Genomic DNA, 24,883 nt, shown 5'->3' with positions numbered 1-24,883 from the left:
TTACTCACAGAAATACAAAGGACATAATTTTCCTAATGAAAACTGTATCCTTCAACACAACTAGAAAAGACTCCGCCACACACACTCCCTCACACACATTCATTCTTCCTCAAGCACACACACACACACACACAATCAAGTGGATTTTGTACATTCAGTCAGCATCCAACTGCGTTTTTCATGAAAGAGGCACATGATCAATATGCCACTGTGGCTGGCAACAAAAGCCCTTCCGCGGCTTTATTTTATCTTTGCTTTGCGTCAAAGCAACATGTGCGACCTTTTACAAAACTAATGTTAGGTTCTCTCCAGATGTTACCACGAGACCACCCCTGTGAATCTTCCCCTCTTCTCCTACAGGCTCTGCAGGGGTCAATGGTGGCATTCATGAGCCCTACACCCCCCCGACCACTTCGCTCTGCTGCCTCAGGACGCCTGGTTGCCCTGTCGCTCAGAGGCCCTTGCTGCCGATCGACCCGGTCACGGCTCCTTTCTGTCCTGGCCCTACAGTGGTGGAATGAACTCCCCACTGATGTCAGGACAGCGGAGTCGCTGCCCATCTTTCGGCGCAAGTTGAAAACTCAACTCTTTAAGAACTACTACCCTGTTACTTGTTCTTAGCACTTATTGTATTCACTCATTAAAAAAAAAAATCTCTTTCTTGCACTTTTACTTTAGCACTGGTTTTGCTCTTAGATGCTTGTTTAGATGCACATATGACCTCTGATGACTAGTAGTTCTCCTGATTTCCTACGATAAATGCAATTATTGTAAGTCGCTTTGGATAAAAGCATCTGTAATGTAATGTGTGTGTGTGTGTGTGTGTGTGTGTGTTGCATGCATGTGTATGTGTATGCATTGGGGATGATTCAATTTTGTCACAAAAGGGCGGGGGGGTGTCAGGGTGAGCAATTGATGGTGATGCCCATGACTGCCACTGTGTAAAGCAAGCCTTTTGACTAGTCAATGTGCCGTTGAAACCACAGGGTCATTTTTGTTTAACTCAAGGAAGGATATATGATCTTGTTTTGGGTTTTTTTTTTCTTTGTTTTTTTTCTTTTCTTGAATCAGCTGGTTTGATAGTGAATTGACCCCAGCCCTGATTAATGGCTGGTACACAATGATAAATGCAGGAGCAGAGTGATTATAAAAAGAAAACTTAATAAAAATGAGAATACTGAAAATAATTGAAAGAAGAATGCTGTAAATAAGCAGAATCTAAAGAGAATGGCAAAGACAAGAATCCCAGCAGTCATCGTACTTTCAGTTATGGTCCTCTGATGGAGAATACAGAATTGGCTCACCTCATATGGTTAATGTAAGTATTTTGGATGTTGCATGCATTGATTACATGCATAGATTAAGTAAAATTGAATCACATGAGTGTATATAACAAAGCGATGTAAAAATAGCTTGTTTTGTTTTTTCCGCTCCTCAGACACAGATCTAAACTATTCCAAAAATAGCACTGTTGTTTGATCCTGTTTTGCTGGAAGTTTGCTTGACAGTCAGACAATCATTTTGCAAAATAGACATTTTATTGGCCCTTCCGGTAGTCTGTGCTCAATTAATCTAGAAGGGTGAAATTCGCACACCGTATGTTTTCACATTTGGGTTGGTTGATGTTGTTTTTGTGAAGGACAGCTGAGCTCCAAATGAGTCTGGCCGACACAAATTAAAATAATACCAGGTCAAAGCCCTGTGCTGTATTTCTGCTCTGAGCTGCCTCCTCTGAGCACTCAGACCAGGGAAATGTGTCATGTGTCGAGTTTCTGGATCAATAAATCTGCCCACTCTTCGACACCAGCAAATTTCCAGTTTCCAAGGCAAGCAGGTGGTTTAAAAAAAAGTGGTGGCATTACTCAATAACAGAATACCAACAATGTATCATAATTGACATTTCCACTCATGTATGAGCAAAATGCGAAAAAAACCTATATACTACATATACATACATACATACATATATACACACACACACACACACACACACACATATATATATATATATATATATATATATATATATATATATATATATATATATATATATATCCCCATGTAGCGATAACGAGCTGTTAGTTCAGCAGTTCCACCAACGGACAGGAGGACACCATACAGGCTCCCAGTGTGACAATGGCCTCTGGGAAGTGGCAGTCAGGCAAACATTCTTTTGGTCATGTTTGTAAGCTTATTGGTTTTTTTCTATTCCACATGTGTCAAACTCAAAGCCTGTGGGCCAAATCCAGCGCCTCGCAAATTCTGATCCAGCCTGCATGTCAATTTAGGGTCTCAATACATTTTGGCCCACCTAGTTGTAGCTGTGGTCTGCACAACAACGCTCTTCCCATGCGCGTGTCAAACCAAACAGACGGCTGCGCCTCCACTGCACCTGCAAGGCAAGCTGCAAGCATGACTAGGAAGGGGAAAGCCCTGGCCGAGATTGAAGATGGTTGGTTGGTTATGTGACTTGGCTTTTATAAGTGACATAACGCAGCTCCGCCATTCGTGTCCTGAGCATGTTACGAAGCACTTATTTGTGCGAGAAAATGTTCTCGGTGATGAAGTTCAACAAATCCTCACAGATCTTGCCTCCATTCTGAAAGTGGATAGCAAGCAGCTCAGGACTTTAAACCAAGCACTGATGACCTTATATTAAAGAATGTCAGGTGTCTGGTGGCTGGAAATGGGCCAATCTATGTGGCTAAAGAGTATGACAAGATTGATGCATCATATTTATGTCTGTGAAATAGGCTGCATATGAGTTTTGCTTGACTGACATGTTTATTTGTAATTTTTAGGGCTTTATGTGCAGCTGACTGCATGCCAGAGGGCTGGGCTGTATGGGACATGTAAACTACATGATTAAAGATCTTTTTACTTTTATTTTTTCATGAAATGCCCCACACAACCACTGAATTGTCATATTCAGCCCCGTGAAACAGTTTACGTGAGACTTGTAGAAATATGGGCAAGAACAAAATTCAGTATTTTGCTTTTAAACCAGGCCTGTAAAACAGATTGTTGTGAGTTGGCTGTATGGTAGCCTACTTTTAAAAATGTAATCAGAATGCATTATTTTGCTTGACTATGGTGGCTAAGCATTGATGACTTTTTTAAGGCTTTATGTGGACCAAATTGTATTTGAGAAGGCTCTATAGGACATGCAACAATATAACCAAGATATCTTATTTTTTCAATTGAATAAAAGCATGCCAATAAAGTATATATGCCTGGCGCTTGATTTGATTTTCATTTCCCAGTGTGGCCCTTAATGAAATTGCGTTTCTATTCTATTTGAGATCCTCTCAAATGCCAGTCCTTTCCCTCGTGGTGAAGGAACTTTGAATCTATGATAAGAAATTACAACACAATAGAACGTAGCATAGAGAAAGAATAATGAGATATGTTTAAATCAGAGGTTGCACTCTTCCTGCTGTTTACGGTTACAACCCTAACAGCTGTTAGGTTTAGCCGAATCAAAACTCCCTGGGGCAAAATCTTACCACACTGGGTCTGTGAGTTACAAAATAGTTTCTTTGTTCTCTTATTGTACCTTGAAACACTGATGACGAAATCACTAACAGGTTGATCTCTTTCTGGTAACCTTTGACCCTACCTGTTCTCTGGTGCGTTGGTCAGCGAGACAACAATGTTCTGGTCGATGAAGATAAGGAGGGCCAGGAGGAAGCCAAGGCCCATGGCACTGACCACATTCATGGCTGATAGTCGTTCAAATGGAGCCAGGTTGAAGATGGGCCTGTCATGAACTTTGAACACTGGAACTATTGGGGAAAAAAAGAACAGCATCAAAATTATAACTTACACTTCAGTTTTGTTCTAAAATTACATACCCAGCATTTTGAAATTGGGACCCTTACTCAATATATGTGGCATCAAGTATTGCATAATTATAGTAAAAAGCTAATAGCCACCATTGGGTTTGTGGTCTCCAAACATGTATCATCAGCAGTCATGTGTGCAGGTTTTTCATTCCAGCCAGTCAAAACACCATCTGATTTCACTGGTGGAATTAACGAGTAACAGGTTTCTTATTCTATCTTGTCCAAATAATCATTTGCATAATTTGACAATACTATGGCTCATCTCTTTATTGCACAACTATGCTGCAATTGTATTGTTAAGAATATATTCCAATTCCTAAGAACAATTTAGGTGCAGCTCCCCAAAAAAATCCCTGGCCTCTTTTTGGCCACCTAATTCAAAATTTTCTGTTGGCGCTACTGGTTTTCACTAGTGCATCAAAATGTTCTTAAATTGAATGACAATCAAGAAATTTCGATGCAAATAATATCTGGCATAACTTACAATGACTCATTTGGTATCTTATAAAGCGACTTTGAGTGTTAGAAAAGAGCTATATACGTTTAATTTACTATTATTATTATTATTATTATGGCTTCCTGTCTGAAAACTGAGAAAATGTAAATAAGGCTTAGGACTGATAAATTATACATTTTAGTTGAGGGTTTGGGTACTTGTCTTGGTTGCTGTGTGGAGCCCTGGAAAAGAACTGCTCCCTTGACAACAACAAATGGGGATTCAATGGGGGGGGGGGCAATACAGGATATAAATATATTCTTAAAAAATTTTTTTTTTTAAATCCAACATGTTTGGGACCACAGCCTTCATCAGGAGGTAAGAAAAGGAACTACCACCACCAAATAAGAGCAGGTGGGTTAATTAAGGGGATTGTGACAAGAGACCTAGGTTCGATCCTGACAAGTACACTGGATGGCGACACCAGCCCCACTATCAAACATTCCTCTTGGTATTTGTATTTGGTTTTCTTGACTTAAATTGTCATTTAATCATTTGCACTTCTTTAGTTTCATGGGTGTATCAAATTAAGTATTAACGAGTATTTGGAAATGTTGCTTTGGAACGTGTTATATGCTCATTAATTATTATTACTATTATCATCATCGTCATTATTATTACTACCAATGCTACTACTACTAACATTAATTGTAATACTATATAAAAGTTTATATATTCAGGAAAAGCTGTCAATGCCAGTCTTTTCCAGTACCACCCAGCTTCACAATCAGACGGCTCCACGATCCACAATGTTCTACCATTGGTCACTGAGGAGCTCTCCTAGAGCAGCTAGCAGGTTAAATACCTTGCTCCAGGACGCTACAATGGTTGCTGTTGAGGCAGGTGACTGCTCTTCTCATAGCATAGCCTTTCCCCATATATGTTGTGTAAATACCTGCATTGTTAGGGTAACCCAGTCAACAACTCCAGAGTATAATACAATATGACTGGACCAGAAAACCCCAGTCACATTACCAATATCCCAGTAACTCACGTTTTAAATATGAGTATGATTAGTTTCCGGTTCACTTTTACTGGATGAACTAAAATTCAGCTACCCTGACTCTACCATGAAAGAAATGAGGATACTTGCGCTCAATGTCGTTGAACAGGTAAGAGCCAATGAAGGAGAACATTAGCACAGAGATTGGTAGAGCGCAGTCTGACAACACCTCCCTTACTTTGGCATGCAGGAACGGACTGAGAGAGAGAAAGACAGAGAGAGAGAGAGAGAGAGAGAGAGAGAGAGAGAGAGAGATTTGATTTTCAACAATACTTTAATAAAAATTACAAAAAAGTCACAACACAATAAGCAGGATAAAAATCAACATGGTCAGTAACACAAGAGTCACAGAATCTAAATCATCTCACTACACTCACAAAGATCAGCTCATCATCAACAATACAGCAAAGCACATTTTTGTAACACCACACTGCAAAAACTTTCCAGATTTTCCATCAATTTGAAGTTGCAAACAGCAAGACACACAGAGAGAGAGAGAGAGAGAGAGAGAGAGAGAGAGAGAGAGAGAGAGAACAAGAGAAGAAAGGGAGGAAGCGGACATAGACAAATAGTGAAATATAATCACTGTGGACAAGACAAGGACAATAGCTGCACGCCTGAAACTGTTTAATTACCTCAGTCCAGCTTTGTTTACACAATTGAATTGGACTTGGAGGTTGATTTGATTACCCCAGGGCAGTCAGAGGTAGAATATTAATGGTTATTAAATCACAGGCCAGAAAAGGAGTTTTGACACAAAATGGGTAGCTCTATTAGAGTCAGTCTGGACAATTCACAGTGGGCTCCTTGACTACACACAAGCTCTGGACTAAAGCACCTGACTCAGCGTTATTCCTCCTAAAAGGCAGTGCCTCCATCCTGACGCGATTTTAAAACTTTGAGTGATTTATCTAAAGAGTGCTGCAGTGCCGCAGTGCAACGTGTACCTCCTCTTAAACTGGTAGAGGGTGTAGCCCATCCATAATGTCCCCAGCATGAGCAGGAGGCAGAGGAGAGGCCTCTCACGGGTGCATTGGATGAGGGATTCTGGGAAGGCGCTGCGCGCCAACCCTGCCACCAATTCACTCCCGTTGGCACCTGGCAGGCCCCCCCTGCCATGTAGCTGATTGAAGGCCTCTATGCTCCCATTAGACAGTGTTGGGCTGTGGTAATACCTGTGAAATACTGGAATCCAATAAATGCAATTTTTAGTGGGCAAGCAATCCTCTGAAAACTATAAAGTAAGCCTCCGTATGGCACCGCTTTCCCTAGCATTCGATTAGATCTGAGGGGGTCACCCTACCTACAAGATATCCCTACCTGGAAAAAATATCTTAAGCATTGATTTCAAACCAAACCAGAAAAAAATGTCTCAATGCATGCTCAATAAACTAGGTAAGGAAATCCCAGAAAGTTGAATCAGTTCATCTGGACATTACGTTTACTGGGAGAAACGTTTCATCACTCATATAAGTGACCTCTTCAGTCTCAACTGACTGCAGGTATCCCCACCCTTATAAACAATACAGTGGTATGGCCATGTGTACTATTCACAGAGGACTGGGGCATAGTTGTAATCACAGCATTGTAAGATGACGACATATGTACTCTTAGCCCCCCGGTTCAGGGATGGTCGTTCCCTCTTCACACAGATGGCCTTTGACTCCCCATTCAAACCAGCGTTCCTCCCTATCATGGATGTACACATCCTCATCCCTGAAAGAGTGGCCACTGGCCTGTAGATGGTGTAGACTGTGGAGTCCAGGCCTGACGTGTTAGCTCTTCTGTGTTGTGCCATCCTCTTGGCCAGCACACATTTGGTTTCCCCAATGTACAAGTCACGGCAATCCTCCTTGCATTTAACAGCGTACACTATATTGCTCTGTTTGTGCATGGGGACCTCATCCTTGGGGTGGACCAATTTCTGACGCAGCGTGTTTTGGGGTTTGAAAGCAACTGAGATGCAGTGTTTGGAAAATACGAGTCTCAACAGTTCCGACACTCCTGCCACATACTGAATCACCACTGGTTTATGCTTAGGCAGCAGCTGTTGTCCTCCTCTCTTTGATCGGCTGGTGCACTGTTTGGGCATCTTCCTGGCTTTGCTAAACACCCAGTTACGCTAACCACACTTAACCAGGGCCTGTTTAATGTGGGGTTTCTCCCCTTCCCCGGCTGCTGTGTCGGTGGGGACGTTGTCAGCTCGATGGTACAGCGTCCCGATTACTCCTAGTTTGTGCTCCAGTGGATGATGAAAGTCAAACTAAGTACTGATCAGTATGTGTTGGTTTACGGTAAACATCAAAAATCAAATGACCCCCATCACCAATTGCAACTTCACAGTCTAAAAAGTCTATTCTGTCATTTTTCACTCATGAGTCTTCATAAGAACAATAACACCATCATCCTTCATCCACCATCATTACCATCATCCCACTCTTTCATGGATGAGGATGCTCAGATCCTTGATAGGGAGGAATGCTGGTTTGAATGGGGAGTCAAAGAGTCCATCTATGTTAAGAGGGAACGACCATCCCTGAACTGAGGGGAAGGGACTAAGAGTACATCTGTCACCACCTTACACTGCTGTGATTGCAACTATTCCCCGACCATCTGTGATTAGTACACACAGCCATTGAAACTCTAGTTAATGGTCACGGCAATTTGGTTTCAGTCGTTATGCCACTGTATGGTTTATAAGGGTGGGGATACCTGCAGTCCATTGAGACTAAAGAGGTCACTTAGATGAGTGATGAAACATTTCTCCCTTAAACGTTGTGTCCAGATGAACTGATTCAACTTTCTGTGACAAACCAGGTAAAATTCACAGGAGAAATACTGTTGTATAGGAGACTAAAAACATTGCAAAAATTGTATGCGTTTATTTTAGGATTTTAATTTTACAGGGGCAGTGCACAGTAATTAACATTACTGTAACTGTGCCGTTGTTAGCCAAACAGCTAATTTTCAACTGTCGTCCACAGGAAAGATGTTGAATTAGCAATTACAAAAGTAACTCATTACTGTGCAAAAGCATCTGCTAAATCTGTCAATGTTATTATGTAAGTGTGAAAAAAGCTAATGGCTTTTAAAAATGGTTTCCAATATTTGAACAGGCTTTGACTATTTACTCTAACATACTCATAAAGAATTCATTTGAATCCATTTCGAAAATGGTAAAGCATCACTTTTGTAGAATTGAGATGGGTGTACCACACTTACTTTTGATTGTTCCTTTGACTGCATCAACCACAAATGCAATTGAAATGAACAGAGCAATCACTTCTTCTGTCGATCTGGGAAAACACAACCAAATCAGAGACATGAGAGAGTATATGTCCATCCATCCATTCAACATTTGCTTCCAAGGTCACGGTGGGCCTGAGCCCACCACAGCAGGTATTGCGTGGAGGGCAGAGAAACACAGTGGACTGGTCATCAATCCATCCCAAGGCCCACATAGTCCCTTCTGCTGTCAGAGGAAAAACAGCCAAAGTTTATATGATGAAGAAGAACCTACAATCTCAATGACTTCCCTTGGTTATGAGTCTGACAGACAGACAGACAGATAGATAGGCACCTGCCTATCTATCTATCTATCTATCTATCTATCTATCTATCTATCTATCTATCTATCTATCTATCTATCTATCTATCTATTTCTCTATCTATCTATCTATCTATCTATCAAATGTATAGGTAGGTAGGTTTGTTAGTTGGTTGGTTGATTGATTGATTGATTGATTGATTGATTGATTGATTGATTGATTGATTGATTGATTGATTGATTGATTAACTGGTCACTCACATGCCAAACTGATTGGGGTGTGGTGCAAACCAATATGGGAAAGCAGTCTCAGTTTGCTCAGAGACAATGGAGTCCTAGTGTCTAGTTGTGGGCAAACACCATTTTTTTAACCATCTCTTCATTACCATTCTTGGTCATCATTTCTTGAGCATAATTATTTGAACATTCTTTTGACTACTTTCCATGCCTTTGATCATTCATTAGACCACCTCAAGATGGATCCTTCTGTTTTCTTATTTGATTTATATAACATTATCATTTAATTCCCCATTCAACCATATCACCAACATACACCACACTGTTGAGTGGACTGGTATACAACCCTTTTGGCTAGAGTTTTAAGTTCTATATCTTCCTATGACGATAAACAAATTAATCAACAAACACGGTGTTGCATGAATCCAGATCTTACAACTCAAGGTGTGTTAAAATAAAACCTCAACTAGAAGCAGGGGCAGCAGCTACTGTTTTTGCTTCAAATAGCCACTATACTTGCAAACTCTACACAGATATGCTGCAATCAAACTCTTACTGTGACAATTCTAATTATCCCTGAGTTCAGTAATGTGCTCAGTAATATAACTATCAACTAGAAAAATGCTTTTCCACAGAAAAAGCGTGTGGATGCTGAGCTGCTGAAAGAAATCGCGAAAGCATTGCTGAAAATGGATAAATAGGAAAAGTCACAAAGTCACTAGCCTATCTGAAATACCTGGAAACTGAAACGTGAAATGGCTGAATATTTTAAAAGTTTTAAAGGTATAAAACACAGAAAAATTTGCCATAATGTGCTAAATACATAAATAGTTTGATTGTTGAATGGTTTCTGTAGTTTAAAGTATGAAAAAGTGGAAGTGGTGCCACTAATAAAGAACTGCAAAGCAATCTAATTAGGCTGGCAGTTGAGTTTCAGATTGATATGTGATGTCACAATAGGACTGACCATTCTAACAGGCAAAGTGTATGGCAGAATTGCTAAACTTTAGAGTTGAATTGTTCAAAAACTATAAAATATTTTAAAAATCAGAATAGGATTCTGAAAGAGTTGAATGTCCTGAACTGTTTAAGCTTTAAATGGGGTTTCTAGCTGTAAAAATGAAGGAGGAGATACAGTTCAAATGTGATGAGGGTTTCAACCTTTCCCCATAGACTTCCATTGTTTTGAAAAAGTAGAAAAAGCTTAATATGTCTAAAAGTATAATTTTTTTTTTTAAAAAAACAAACGAAACATGAGCCTTAATGGGCTTAAAGGGATGAACATTTTGATACCTGAATGGTTTCAGTGGCTAAAAGTATGAAGGAGTAAAAGAGGTGGAAAAGTTAAAAAAGTCCCCTATTGACTCCCATTCAAAAAATGGCTGCAAAACGTTGAATATTTCAAAAAGTTCAAAAGGTATGAAAAATCTGAAAGAGGAGCAATAATGTCCTCAATGAGTTGAACATTTTGATAGTTGAATGGTTTCAGTAGCTAAAGGTATGAAGGAGCTACAAAGTGTCAAAAAATGGGCGGAAGAAAAATAAATAAAGAACTGCAAAGCAATAGTGTGAATGCCGCATTCACACTAATTAAGTTTTTTAATATGATGTAGTCAGAAGATGCTTGTCTTTAGATGCTGATCCAAACTCCTTGAGATGACTGATCTAGCTACCCATCTATCTATCTATCTATCTATCTATCTATCTATCTATCTACCTTTATGCTGATGGGTTGCATGATATGGGCAAAATGTCATATTGCGATAATTATGCTACATATTGTGATTGCAATATAGCAATCAATTCTATTTCTACCACTTTTCTAAAAAGACACAAAATGTATTGCAGGTACTTGCAACACAAGTAAAACAAGTCTTATTTTCAACAATACTTTAATGAAAGGTTAATAAAATGTTTCCATAGAACTTTTGCCTGGGCCCAGAACTTTGAATCCACCCACTCAACCAAGTTGACTGATGGAGTGTAACGAGTTCACAATTCTGTCTGATATCAGGCAAATAAATTCTTTATCACAGTGAACTTCAAAATGTCTCTGCATTGCAGCACTTTTTTAAACGTTAGATATAAATAAAATGTTAAAAATTCAGGTAGTGATTGACCAATATATTCTTATATCACTGCTGCCTGCGCAATACACTCCAAAAAGAGCTACTTTGAACTTCCATAGTGAAACCCTCCATATTGCCCTTGGTGGTAGAAGGAGATGTGATCAGCAGAATAAATCTTACTCAATGAGGTAACATGCCGTTTAGTATTGGCGTGTATCAGTGCTTTCTATGCAAAAACGGCCAAGAGCCAATTACTTCAAACTTCCGGAGAGAAATGTTCAAGAGTACTTTGAGTGGTATAAGGATTTGTCTAAGTGAATAAGCCTTGTTGACCTGTATGTCCATATTAGTGCTGTAAATACATAAGTACATAAAAGGGCCTGCAACTTTTAATTTACGGAGTGAAAACAGTCCATGTTGGAATGGGTGACAGGAGATGTGCTTAACTAAACAGGAATTATTAACTAATTTGTTGAATAAAAAATTTAATGGTGAATAAATGAAAAAAAAATGAAGCAGTTTTAAAACAGTATTTAAATACAAACTAAATCTAATTAGGTTTATGAAAACCAAAGTAAGATCATGACAAAAATGTTCTCCTAGTTTTATTTATCAGTTATTTATTTAACTTAATGTTAAAATAACTGATCATATGCCGAAAACGAGTGTGAAGCGTAAGAATGGATCTGTTTGCAGGATGGAGGCCAACTTTGTCAAATCTAAAATCATTCATAATTTCTCGAACAGTTTCTAGATCCTTACCCAAATCCTTACTGCATTTTTACATATTCTATTTACTATATTATCTTTTTTCTACATTATTTGTATATTCTGCACATATTTTCTTGTTTGTTTGCTCTTGTTTTTCTTGTATTGTATATTAACTATGTTGTATCTTTTGTGCTATTTTATTATCCTAGGATGCCAAACAACATCAGGCAAAGGGACTGCCGATGGACACTAGCCTCTTAGCTAACTCAGGTAAACTAGCCTCTTAGCTAGCTCAGGTAAACTAGCCTCTTAACTAACTCAGGTAAATTGGCCTCTTAGCTAACTCGGGTACATTTACATTTGTTTCGAACGTTGATTAATGTACATTGTCCCTTCCCAAATAAACATTGAAAAAAAAATCTTGAGTACATTGAACCTATACCTAAACTTAGCCATCTCCAAATATGACATGTTTGAGGTTACAAATTACCCCGCTATTGCAAATAGATAAGCAAGAACCGTCAGTCCTCTAAATATGCGCCCATGCCTGCTGGTTCTGTCTGTGTCTGTAAGTATCTGTGCACTTAACTGTGGTCTTCTGACCACAACTGACGTCGCCTTGGTTTTTACAATTAGATCTTTCGCATTCCCCACATCATCTCGTATGCCCAAAACGCTGTCTTCCTGTGGAAGGCTAGCTAACTGTGTCTGGCATTAGCATCAGTAAAGAACACGCTAACTACTGACTCTGTGCATGGAGAGCATGCATGATCAGCTTCATGTGCTGCTGTGCCGATATCACCTCTGGTGATAGAATATCAAAAATGCTTATATCACAATAACAATACATACAATATATTGTTCACCTCTTCTTCCTACCTTCCATTTGGCCAGTTTAATTCAGTACATAATCTTAAAAAAAAAACAAAAAAAAACACACACACACAAAAAAAAAACCCAAAGCAGAATAAGCCCAATAATTAAAACAAGAGCTATAGGACTAATGAAGGATACAACAAACTATTTCAGCAATGGAACATAAACTAGGCCATATGAGGGAAAATGACACCCCCACCCACCCAACCAAGAGCTGCTGCAAAAAACTGGGACAAGGTTACTAGCTTTATGTATAGTGTGTGTTTTTAATAAATGCTTTCACACATGCCATAAAAATTACCCTGAGGGGGATAGGTAAACAAACTGAACTGAAATGAACTGAACTGAACAAAGAACATAACCGAATTGAAAAATGAGGGGGGAAAGCAACTGAAAGGAATTAAACTGAGGTCAAGTGAACTGAAATAGGTTGAATTAAATTGTAAAGAAATTAATTCAACTAAACAGAACTGAATTAAACTGAAGTGAAAACTGAACTTAATTGAACATAAGTGAATATGTTTGTGTAAGAGGAACCTTTTGAAGAGCTTCATCAAGAGGCTAACGTTGAAGATTCCTCCTAGGATGAGGAAGAGGCTGTTCCACAGGCCGATGCACGCGTAAAACGCCGGAAAGTCCAATTCATAGTCATCACAGATTCCTCGGATCACTGCACACACACACACAATCACACATACCAATAACCATGTGAGACCATATAATTATATGTATGAATAGTATCAGGGTTTATGCTGACACTTAGTCCTAACCTTAACGCAAACTCTAACTTTACTAGTAAGGAGAACAGGTGCTATCTTAAATGTAAAAACACAGAGTAAAAATGAAAAACTTAATTTAAAATTACAAAAAATGTAATTTGCCGCTGCTAGTATCGAGCCTCTTTAAAGACACTATCAGTAAAATTTTGATCATAGCAGGGACTGACTTTAACATAGGGGGGGTCGGAAAGAGTTGTTGATCCGTACCATTTGCCCAGCAAAACGGTATCTTTACCGAACGATGAGATTTCTGGCTTTCAAAACCTGCGTTCAGGCCTGCAATCTTGGTTTATTTTTGGTATTGGTTTATTTTTGGCAGTTCTGGTACATGGGCCAGTAGAGGGTGCCCTGCCCTTGAGAATCCAATGTCCTCCCACTAAACTATGGCTCCTCACACATTCATCTTGCTGCACGTTTCAACATTCCAACATGGAGGAGCCACCTTTGCGACACAACGCTAAAGAATCCAAAAAACCTTTTCATCCAGCGGGGAAAAAATTATAAATTCTGATACAAAAGTGGAATAAATATAATTATTATACCTTTTGAGAGGGGTCAAAAGCTTTGCAACTATAAAAGGCATAAAAACAGATTCCAAGCCAGCCATGCTAATGTTGGACAGGCAACCAGCATTGTTATTAAATATATATAGCCATATGTGATAAGTTATAAACATTGTACATACAGTGTTTGACAACATGATTACTCTTCACTTAACATTCTGAAGGATCGCTGCTTTAGAAGTTTGTGAAATCGTGAGCACTTATTAGTGTTAGTCTTGACACTTGCAGGCCACCATCGCTCAGAGGAACGGATGCCCACATGTTGTATTCTTGGTCACTAAAGAAAAGTTTTACTGATGGCGCCTTTAACAATATCAGTAATATAAATCTGGTGTCTGGGTGGCGTAGCGGTCTATTCCGTTGCATACCAACACGGGGATCTCCGGTTCAAATCCCCGTGTTACCTCCGGCTTGGTCGGGTGTCCCTACAGACACAACTGGCCGTGTCTGCAGGTGGGAAGCCGGATGTGGGTATGTGTCCTGGTCGCTGCACTAGCGCCTCCTGTGGTCAGTTGGGGCACCTGTTCGGGGGGAATAGCGTGATCCTCCCATGCGCTATGTCCCCCTGGCGAAACGCCTCACTGTCAGGGGAAAAGAAGCGGCTGGTGACTCCACATGTATTGGAGGAGACATGTGGAAGTCTGCACTCCCTCGGCAGAGGGAGTGGAGCATTAACAGGGGCAGCTCGAAAGAGTAGGGTAATTGGCTGGATACAATTGGGGAGAAAAACGAGGGGGGTGAGTAATACAAATCTGAAGAGAAGCCAGTAATCAAATTAAGTTGGTTTGTTTTGCTGATCTTTTTCAAGTACTACATTTTTATCATGTCGTTCAGCTTGAAGTGACCTTGAGGATAAGGCAGAGGTCATCGGAGTTATAATCCTTGACCTGCGATGCAGGCGAATTGTGCACGAATAAAACAAAATTAATTTAGCATTAGCAGTGTCTGTTCTCAGTCCAGTCACTCATTTTACCTGGGTTTTTTTCCCCCCAGTTTGTTGCCTTCCTGTTTTATTTTTAAATTCTTACCTGTCTTGTCGATCATTTCACTTCTTGCCCCTGTTTTTGCCACCAGTCAACCCCATGTCTTCCACACCTGTTCCCCATTCCCTCATTAGCTCCTCAGCATTTATACTCCCCTGGGGTCTCATTTATGAAACAGTGTGTAGGATTCTTACTAAAAGTGTACGTGTGCACAAAAGCCGAAAATGGCGTGCAACAGAGTTTACCTACAGGTGTGCACATTCTCCCGTCAAGTTTGTTTAAACAGATCACAAATTTTGCTTGGGAATTGGCGTACGCCTCTTTCAGGCTCTGTTTTGTGTGTATGCAACAGTTATAAATGAGACCCCTGGTTCCCACTGAGTTCTTGCCAGATTATCAAGTCAAGTCAAGTCAATTTTATTTGTCAAATGTGTTTTGCCGCCTCGTAGTCCAGCATTTTTTTCCCCCTTGTGAACCTTTTGCCTGACCTGCTCATGTTTAACTCTGCTGTCTGTACTTTGCCTGCTCCGTCAGCTGTTTTTGGACTGACTTCCCAGTAACCTGAACTGAATTCTGAAACCATTTATCCGCCTGCCTGCTCCCTGTCTGTTTGATCACATATTAGACCGATTCCCTGGTGTTCTGACCTCTGCCTGCCTCTGCTGATTAAACCAAGTTTGACCAGATCATCCTGTCTATCTGTGCTGCGCCTGGGTCCAACCTGAGTTCATAACATCTAGGGCCCTAAAAATGTAAGTGCATTTCATTTAATAAGAATGAATGAAATCTAATGGTTTTGCCAAAAAAGCCACAATTATCGAGTATATTTTGTGCACACAGATGAGTTATGAGTTTACAAAGACATCATTGTGGCACTCAGACAAAGCCAGTAAATAAAGTGCTCTAATTTGCCCGGCGAGACTGGCTTGGCCCAGTCTCATCTTGCGCATTTCAGAGATTAACACATCAACCCCAAACACATAGCCACAGTTTCAACACTGCATCTTTGCATCAGACAGACTGCTTGCTATTGTTGGTCACCCAACCACAAAGCCTCCAGCAAAATTACATGACTCAGAATTCCAGCTGCGAAACATATAAGGTAAAACGTATACTTCATCAGCTGCAGCTTTAGCACTTTTTCTTTTGCCGATTTGAACTGAAGAGTCATTTAGTTCTATTTTCTGTATTCTGTGTTAAACCTAGACAGGAATTTCACTGTGAACTATTTATCTATCTAATATGTTTTTTTTTATATTTCAGGCTTGTGATGTCATGACTCTTGTGATCCCTTACTGACACGCACAGGTATCATTAAAAAAATTGCCTTTATTTCCTTCCGTTATTAAAACATTTATGCATTGGAGATATTTTTTTAACCCCCTTTTTCTCCCCAGTTGTATCTGGCCAATTACGCTGCTCTTTTTGAGCCATTCTGGTCACTGCTCCACCCCCTCTACGCTGAACCGGGGGGCACCCCGACCGACCAGAGGAAGCACTAGTGCCCCGATCAGGACAAATACCCACATCTGACTTCCCACCCGCAGACACGGCCAATTGTGTCTGTAGGGACGCCCGACCGAGCCGGAGGTAACACGGGGATTCGACCCGGTGATCCCATGTTGGAGATACTTATTTTTAGTTGGACAACAGCAACAATTACCGGCAAATATGTGTGAACACACATACACACACTTTCACAAAGTATATCATTGAAATGATGCCATTTTCTAGAGAGAGAGAGAGAGAGAGAGAGAGAGAGAGAGAGAGAGACCGAGAGAGAGAGAATTTTGACAAGTTTTAATTTTGGTTGCACTAAGCTCAACTGGGGCAAGGATGAGGAAGACAAGGTAGACCTACCACTGATGAAGATGGCAAGGGGTGCTGTGGTGAGGGGAATGACCAGAGGAGAACCAGCAAACAGAGAGTAGATGACCCCACCGATGCTCTGACCAATGATTGTCTTCCGAACATCTAGGGTTGGGGGAGCGAGGTGGGGTGGGGGTGGGGGGTAAAAGCAAAGACAAACACAGAGCTATTACAGCAGTAAACTGTTGTGTGCTGGTTAATGTGTGTGGTTGATATGGCACACTTGTATGTGTCTGCACCATGTTGGATATAGTTCTGTGTGTGTGTGTGTGTGTGTGTGTGGGCTGTGTTAACTGACTTGACTATACAACAGTGTAAACGTGTGCACTTGTGTTTGCACATCCCTCTGTCCATCTGTTCGAGTGCGACAGTCTGCCAATGTGTGACTTTTACATATGTACATGTGTAGTTTATTCCCATCTACATCAGCGCATGACAGTCTGACCTGACTCGCAAAACAAGTCTCTCTAGCCTCTTTGGTCTGTGTTTTGAATGTGAATGTTAAAGTGGGAATTCAGACCGATCTCGCCACGTGTGCTCTCGTCATTGAGGGAGCCAAAGGCGATGGCAGGGAGCAGGATGGCGATGTAGAGGAAGATGGCGGTGGTCATGTACTTCAGCAGTGTTTTATTACTGCCAACCACACCTGAGTGGAAAGAGAACAAACGCCTGGGTCAATTCCACATCAGAGCCCTGAAGGCCCCAAACATTTAGAGTTCACTCTCAAATAAGATTTTTTTTTTCTTAATTAAGACATTTTGGCTTGATTTTTTTAGAATGTTAAAGGAAAATCAAATTAATAATAAACAATAAATCAAAAATACAAAAGAGGCATGTGTGACAATTCAACCTTAGCAATGTAAAAGTTACAGGAGCAAGGAATTTAATTTGGTGGGATGCTAAACATAAAAACACCCCAGAGAACATAAGCACAATGTTCTAAAGTAGAAAACACACCGCACTGTGTATATATAACTATCTAAAAGAACGTCACCATGAATAACCCATTTATTTCCATACCAAATAATATCTAAGTAAGTAAATCCTGCTGTTTCACCCTATTTCTATGACTAACAGCAGAAGTTTTTTCTATCAGCATACAGTACTGAGGTACAAAGCTAAAAACACTTTGCATTAAGTCCTGCAGCACAACCAATGCACTCCCACACTGTCTAACCCATCCTTCCTTCTTAACCAGGTGGAGTTAAGTCAATGATAAAACAAAACAGCATGCAAAACGACAACACTGCACATGATGTGAAATGTAATGACGTTCTGACAGAGTGCACATCAATGGTGAGTGCTTCATTTGTCCTGTAGTGTCTTCAAGTGTCTTTAAATTAACTATGCAATTAATCATAGGGCACCAAACAGACTCAAATTTTCCAGATGACCCCCTCAGGTTGTACTTAATTTTCTCCAGGTTTAAGAACGTCATGAGATCTTTGAGCACAGAGAAGCTTTGGGGGAGAATGGTGACTTCCACTCCAACAACATTCTTCTAAGTGCTATAAGGATGCAGAGGCAATGCTGTCCTTTGTTTTCCTCCTAATTATTTGATGACCCGGTAATACTTAAAAAATTGCCATTTCTGCACACGGTGTCAGTACCATGCTTAAAGCCTCAGCAAGGTGTTTGAAAAAAGCTGTCCAGTAGCCTTGTAGATGAGGACAAAACCAAATCATGTGTGTCATGTTTGCTGGTGACATGTTACATCTATTACAAGTATGTGTGACACTGGAATATATTTTGGAGAGTTTGGAACTGGTAAAATAGATTGGATGGATAACCTTAAATTGCATCATATTAAGCCTGGAACAAGACATACTGTTATTCACTTAATGCACCATCCCAGTCATTGTCATCTATAACTTTGCCAAGTTCGTCTTCCCAATCTTTTTTGATTTTGCCAAGAAAGGCCTCTGTGAGATGGGGAAATTAGAAGTTATGGACCTGGGAGTATCGGAATAGATGAGATACAAGAACTTATCTCTTAATTGAGAACTGCAACCAACTGCTCGTCACCTGTTTATCGTTATTCTAGCTGCTGCGGTTTCCAGCTGTCTCCATAGCACATGCACGCCTACATCATCTTAACATTGGCGTGTTTATGGTTAGCTCACAAACAAGTAAAAAAACAAAACAAAACTAAGAGGTTATGTGCAATAACATGAACACACCTTGAGAGACATTTAAATAGTGATATTGGCACTACTTAGCCCTAACCGTGACATAGATAAACCACTGATGTGAGGAAAAGTGTTATAGACACCCCAGTGTGCCATAATAAAGAAGATGATTCACACAACGGCGGTGGTGTGTGTGTGTGTGTGTGTGTGTTTACTTGTTTCTCTATCCTCACTGGGAGTCAATGTCCTTATAAAGATTGTAAAATCAGAAATGGCTGATGTCCGAGTTACATTTTTTAGGTCCCTAAGGTAAAGGGTTATTTCTGTTCTGGGCAAGGGATTAGGTTTAAGGATAAGGTTAGGGGTAGAGTGAGTGAGAGAGAGAGACAGAGAGACAGAGAGACAGAGAGAGAGAGAGAGAGAGAGAGAGAGAGAGAGAGAGAGAGAGAGAGAGAGAGAGAGAGAGAGAGAGAGAGTGCGCGCGCATGTGGCACAATGCCAAAAGAACTCCCCACAAGAGCGACTCCCAAAACAGTACCCAGAGGATGACAAAGGACACTGGGAGGCCCTGAAAACCACAATCCTTCAGACCAGCAGGGATATCATTGGCTTCAAAACTAGGAAAAAACAGGACTGGTTTGATGAAAATGACACTGAGATTTCACATCTGAGAGACGCCAAAAGGAAGGCCTTCTGCACATGGCAGAATGACATCAACTGTAAGGCAAAAAGACAGGTTCACTCTAAGGCTAGGGCAGTCATACAATGCAGGTTGAAGAGAACTGAAAAACAACTGGTGGATGGAGAAGGCCCTGGAAATCTAGTGGCTTGCTGACACTGGTGACACCAGAGGTCTCTTCAGTGCTACCAAGGCTGTGTGCGGACCCAGCTACCAAGGCCTCAATCCCCTCCACTCCAAAAATGGACAATCACTCCTAAATGGCAAAGTGGCCATCAGCTCTAGATGGAGAGCACACTTTCAGGAGCTACTGAACCGAAACGTCACTGTTGAGATGGAAGCCATCAACCAAATCCCACAGAGACCCATCATGCAGCACATGGGTGACCCCCTGGCATAATCAAGGTCCAGGATGTTATCAGAAAGCTGAGTTACAACAAGGCCTCTGGACCTGATGGGATCCCACCGAAGTCCTCAAAGAAGGTGGCTCTGAATTCTTACATCACATCTATACTCTGCTCCATAAAATCTGAGACAAGGAATAAATTCCTGCTGAAATCAGGGATGCCTTAATTGCCAGTCTTTAAGGGAGATAAAGTGGACTGTGGCATCTACAGCGGGATAGCACTTATATCCACTGCAGATAAAATACCGACTCACATGCTGGCTATTCAACGAACACCTATGGCAGAAGAGATCCTTCCTGAGTCTCAGTGTGGCTTTTGCCCAGCCAGGGGGACAACGGAAATGATTTTCACAGCTCAACAGCTTCAAGAGAAATCCCGGGAGCAACATCTGCTACGTTATATGGCTTTCATTGACCTCACGAAGGTCTTTGACTCCGTGAACCGGGCCACTCTCTGGTGTGTCCTCTCCGAGACTGGGTGCCCAGACAAATACATCAGGATTCTTTGACTACTGGATATGACAGCTACAATTATTAGCAATGGCGGCTCTGAAACTGCTCTTTCAGAGTAGACACCAGGGTGAAGCAGGGCTGCATCACAGCACCCACCCTGTTTACCAGCTTCATTGTAACTATCCTCCACATCACAAGCAACAACCTACCTGAGGGTTTTCCAAGTGCTCTACAGGAATGACAGTGGACTCTTCAACCTTAGGCGGTCTAAGGCTAAAAGCAAACTGCCTTCCACTATTATCATGGAACTCCAGTATGTAGATGATAATGCATTCTTTGCCCACTCAGAGGCAGATCTTCAGAACATCCTGAACACCTTTGCCAGGGCATACTGGTTCATGGGTCTCAACATCAACATAAAGAATAACTAAATCCTCCATCAACCTGTACCTAAAGGAACATCCCAAGCCCCCACAATTCACATTGATGGCAATACTCTTGAGAATGTGGCTCACTTCCCATATCCCGGGAGCCTCCTGACCACCAGGGCAGACATTGATGCTGAGATACAACACAGAATAAAATGCGCTAGTGGGACTTTGGCAAGGCTGAGGCATACAGTTTTCAAGGATCGGGACATCCAAGAATAAAACCAAACTGCTTGTTTATCAAGCAGTAGTTCTACCCTCACTCCTCTATGGTGCCGAAAGCTGGACTACCTACAGCAGGCATGTCAAAGCCCTGGAACAATATCACCAGTGATGCGAAGATCCTCAGGATCAACTGGGAAGACAGGTGAACAAACATCAGCATCCTGAAGGAAGCCAACCTACCAAGTATCTTAACAATTATCACACAACACCAGTTGCAATGGACAGGCCATATAATCCACATGCCAAATTCTCATCTCCCGAAACAGGCCGTCTATGGCTAACTTAGGGAGAGAAGCGCACCTAAGGAGGACAAAATAAGCGGTACAAGGATAACCTCATATCCCACCTGAGGAAATGGCACTTCAACCTCAACAGCTGAGAAGAGATGGCCTGTGACAGGAACCTTTGGAGAATGATGATCTAGGAACCAAAAAGACAATGGAGATCCACCACCAAAACTGATCCTCCACCTACCACTACCACATCTGTGACACACAACTGCCCACAATGCAACTGACTCTGTGAATCCAGGATCAGCCTCTAGTCATCTGAAGACCCACAAATAATCCACTTCACCAACAGGAGGACAATCATACTCGACTACAAGTGATCGCCGATGATGATGATGTGTGTGTGTGGGGGGGGGGGGCACAAGAAAGGCGAACTTACCATCTGTAAAGTCAGAGGGATAGAGAGGCAGTCTGCGACACAAGTCTTCATAGATCCCTCGGCCAGCTTTGAAAAAATCTTTACACTGAAGGAGGGAGGAAAAAAGTTTCAATTTAAGTTAAGGAAATTTTAGATGTAAAATTTACAGTTACGTTTTAGCTGCTAAGCTGCAGTTTGTACCAAGCACAGCCTACATAGAATGGAGAAAAGGGAATACTGTAGATTTCTGTCACCTGCAGTAAAAGCAACCAGTAGTATGGAGTGACACGTGTTAAAGCCACAGCGGTCTGACAAAAGCTTACAAATATGTGTCCCTACAGGGCTTCTTGTATGATGTAGAGGCATGTGATGAAGACATACCAGTCAGGGAAAGACTGTAGTGGGTATTATTATCTCAAAGTATAACTGGAGCAATTTTACTGCAAGTAAATGGGGAACATAAGAGAGTGAAAGCCATTTGATTGAGTTCAGAAACAGGAGTTTTCAAATTTCAGTGGAAGATGGGTAGCTTCGTGGCAGTTATGGTAGAGTTATGAAGCAATTTTATAAGAACAAGTTTTGTGTGTGTGTGTGTGTGTGTGTGTGTGTGTGTGTTGGGTCAGCTGGTTTAACCTGCACAAGATTTATCAATCACATGACTCATTATTTACTTATATTTCCTTCTTAATAGAAGTATCACCACCATTCATCACTGCTACCATTGTTGTTTAAAATTCTGCTGCGTCGAGTGTTTACGATGTTGCTGTAACTGGACCATCTACTTATCTGATGGGCCCTACTCCAAAGAGAGGGAGGGTCAGACACAATAAAGACAGATACAGCTGGAATAAAAGCCAATGCAATCAACTCAGGTCTTGGTCTGGCACACTGTGCTAGAAGATAGGAAGTAATTCTGTTTTGACTAATTATCCAAATAATGTCTGTTTACATCGTTGAATGAAGTAACATACCCCGAAATGGGATGAATGAAGTGAACACTGCAACCTCCATTACACATATAGTTGGCTAAAGTATTGCCACCAACTTTATGGCATTTATAACTGATTTTTGTGAGCGAAGCTAGGGACTGTTCAACTGGAAGGCTACGGAGGGTTCAAGTCCCTGTAACAACAAGCATATGTACTATGTCCATCTGTGTTATTTCTGGAGTGTCCATGAGCAAGGCGCTGTCTCAACCAGCTCCAGGGGAACTGCTCTGTACCTTACTATGACCTCTGACCTCTCAGCATAAGTGGAGGAATATTTCTCATCAACAGGAACCAGGACCATATTTCTTTTTTGCCAATTCAGTTTTCACATTACCAGAAATGCAACTTGATGCATTGTTAATTGTGGCATTTAAACATAACACAACATTTTAAAAAAATAAATAGATATAGGAATACATATAAAAACATATTTGGATGAACTGAATATATAAATTAAAAAAACAAGAATTAAATTTAAATGTGTTTTTTTTTTTTTTAGGGAGGGATGTCTGACCTGAACTGAATTGCTAAGAAAAGCCGTTGGTAAAACATTTGCACTCTTTCTCATCTTAAAAGTTTTGACGGTTTTTGGCAAACAAAGCGATTTACCTCCATGAAAACCGCCCTGGAATGCTTGAAAAAAAAAACAAAAAAAAAACAGCGGCAAGTTTTATGAAGCCACACATGCTTGCTCAACAAAGGCTGTTCCATTAAAGTTCTATACATAATGACATCCTTTATTATTACAAGGGAAAATGTGTGTGTGTTTGTTTGTGTTTAGTGTATGAGTGTGTGTGGGGGGCCTGACCACCGTGGCCCATAGCCAGCGGTTGGCTCAGATTCGACAAACAAAAGTCTCATAGAGGAATTAGTGTCCACCTGTTTGCCATTCGTCCCGAACGGTCGATATTGTGAGGCAATGGTAAGCAAAAACAGTAAAGCACAACAACAATTTGGCCTCATTTCATCAAGTATAGGAGAGAGAGAGATGTTGTTGTGGGTGGTCCAGAGTCAAGTTCAGTCTAATGTTTATAAAGCACACTTGAAAAAGTTCTTTTAAAAAATGTAAAAGAAAACAAAGTTCTGTAAGGGTGCCCAAGTACAAACATACTTAATCAGAGTATCCTACAGCAAGTATGTGCCTGCTCCAGGGCCCTTGCACTAGCAAGGCATATGAAAACAAACAAACAAAAAAAAAAACCCAAGACAACAGACATCCATTAAAAAAAAAACGTGTGCAAGACTAACAGGCAGGTGGAGGGGACTCAAAATCTAGCAAGGAAGAAAGAGTGAGTCCACCCATGAAAATCCTGATCTGCACCTTTTTTATTTCAGGTGGGGGCGGGGGCAATTTAAGCCTTTATTGACAGAACGGTAGAGCAAGAGAGAGGAAACATCATAGGGTGAAAGAGATACTGCGGGGATGATATGCAGCTGCGGTCCTCAGCCTATGTGGTAAATGCTTTATCTGGTTCAGTCACCAGGATGACATCCCCCACCACCACCACACCCTCTTCTGATGAGCAGCAATAGCCTAACAATCTCTCTAGCCCTGGTTTAACACCCCCCCCTACCCCGGTGAACCTCTCCTGCAATCAGAGCCAAGGTGAAATCACTGAGGGACTCCCAGCCTGTCAGCAGCAACATTAGGAGCAGGCGTTGTTCCGTGGTATTGAACAGAGTGGCTCAAGAGGGGTGGGGGTGGGTGTCAGGTGGTCCTGACAGGACTGTGAGAGATGTAAGGTCATTTAGCCACTGAGGAGGCCTGGCTGATTGATTAGGAGGTGAGGCAAGATGGAGGAGTGGAGTGTGCCAAGTGTGGAGGCAAGTAGGGGGAAGAGGAAGAGGTGGTGGGTGGGGTGTATGTCAGAGATGCGAGTGGGAAAGGTGCTTGAGATAGGAGGGAGAAGAGAAGAGAAGGACAAGGATCTTAACAAAAAAGGTGGAA

The 24,883-nt window shown here is 41.1% G+C and overlaps 1 protein-coding gene across 1 annotated transcript in view; it reads right to left on the bottom strand.

Annotated features, from left to right (window-relative positions):
• The window catches only part of slc4a11 (solute carrier family 4 member 11), a 174,017-nt gene that overhangs the window by 10,792 nt on the left and 138,342 nt on the right, over window positions 1-24,883 (bottom strand). The window contains exons 9-16 of the mRNA XM_056295854.1: window positions 21,968-22,052; window positions 17,499-17,624; window positions 16,970-17,083; window positions 13,322-13,454; window positions 8,567-8,640; window positions 6,292-6,529; window positions 5,435-5,541; window positions 3,620-3,785 (exon numbers count right to left, since the gene is read on the bottom strand). Coding sequence (XP_056151829.1) covers window positions 3,620-3,785; window positions 5,435-5,541; window positions 6,292-6,529; window positions 8,567-8,640; window positions 13,322-13,454; window positions 16,970-17,083; window positions 17,499-17,624; window positions 21,968-22,052 — 1,043 coding nt within the window. The remainder of the gene's footprint in view (window positions 1-3,619; window positions 3,786-5,434; window positions 5,542-6,291; window positions 6,530-8,566; window positions 8,641-13,321; window positions 13,455-16,969; window positions 17,084-17,498; window positions 17,625-21,967; window positions 22,053-24,883) is intronic.

The sequence above is a fragment of the Lampris incognitus genome, chromosome 16 (assembly GCF_029633865.1).
Source record: "Lampris incognitus isolate fLamInc1 chromosome 16, fLamInc1.hap2, whole genome shotgun sequence".
NCBI lineage: Eukaryota > Metazoa > Chordata > Actinopteri > Lampriformes > Lampridae > Lampris > Lampris incognitus.
Note: the sequence above shows the minus strand (reverse complement) of the source record. Positions and strands in the feature narration are given on the sequence as shown.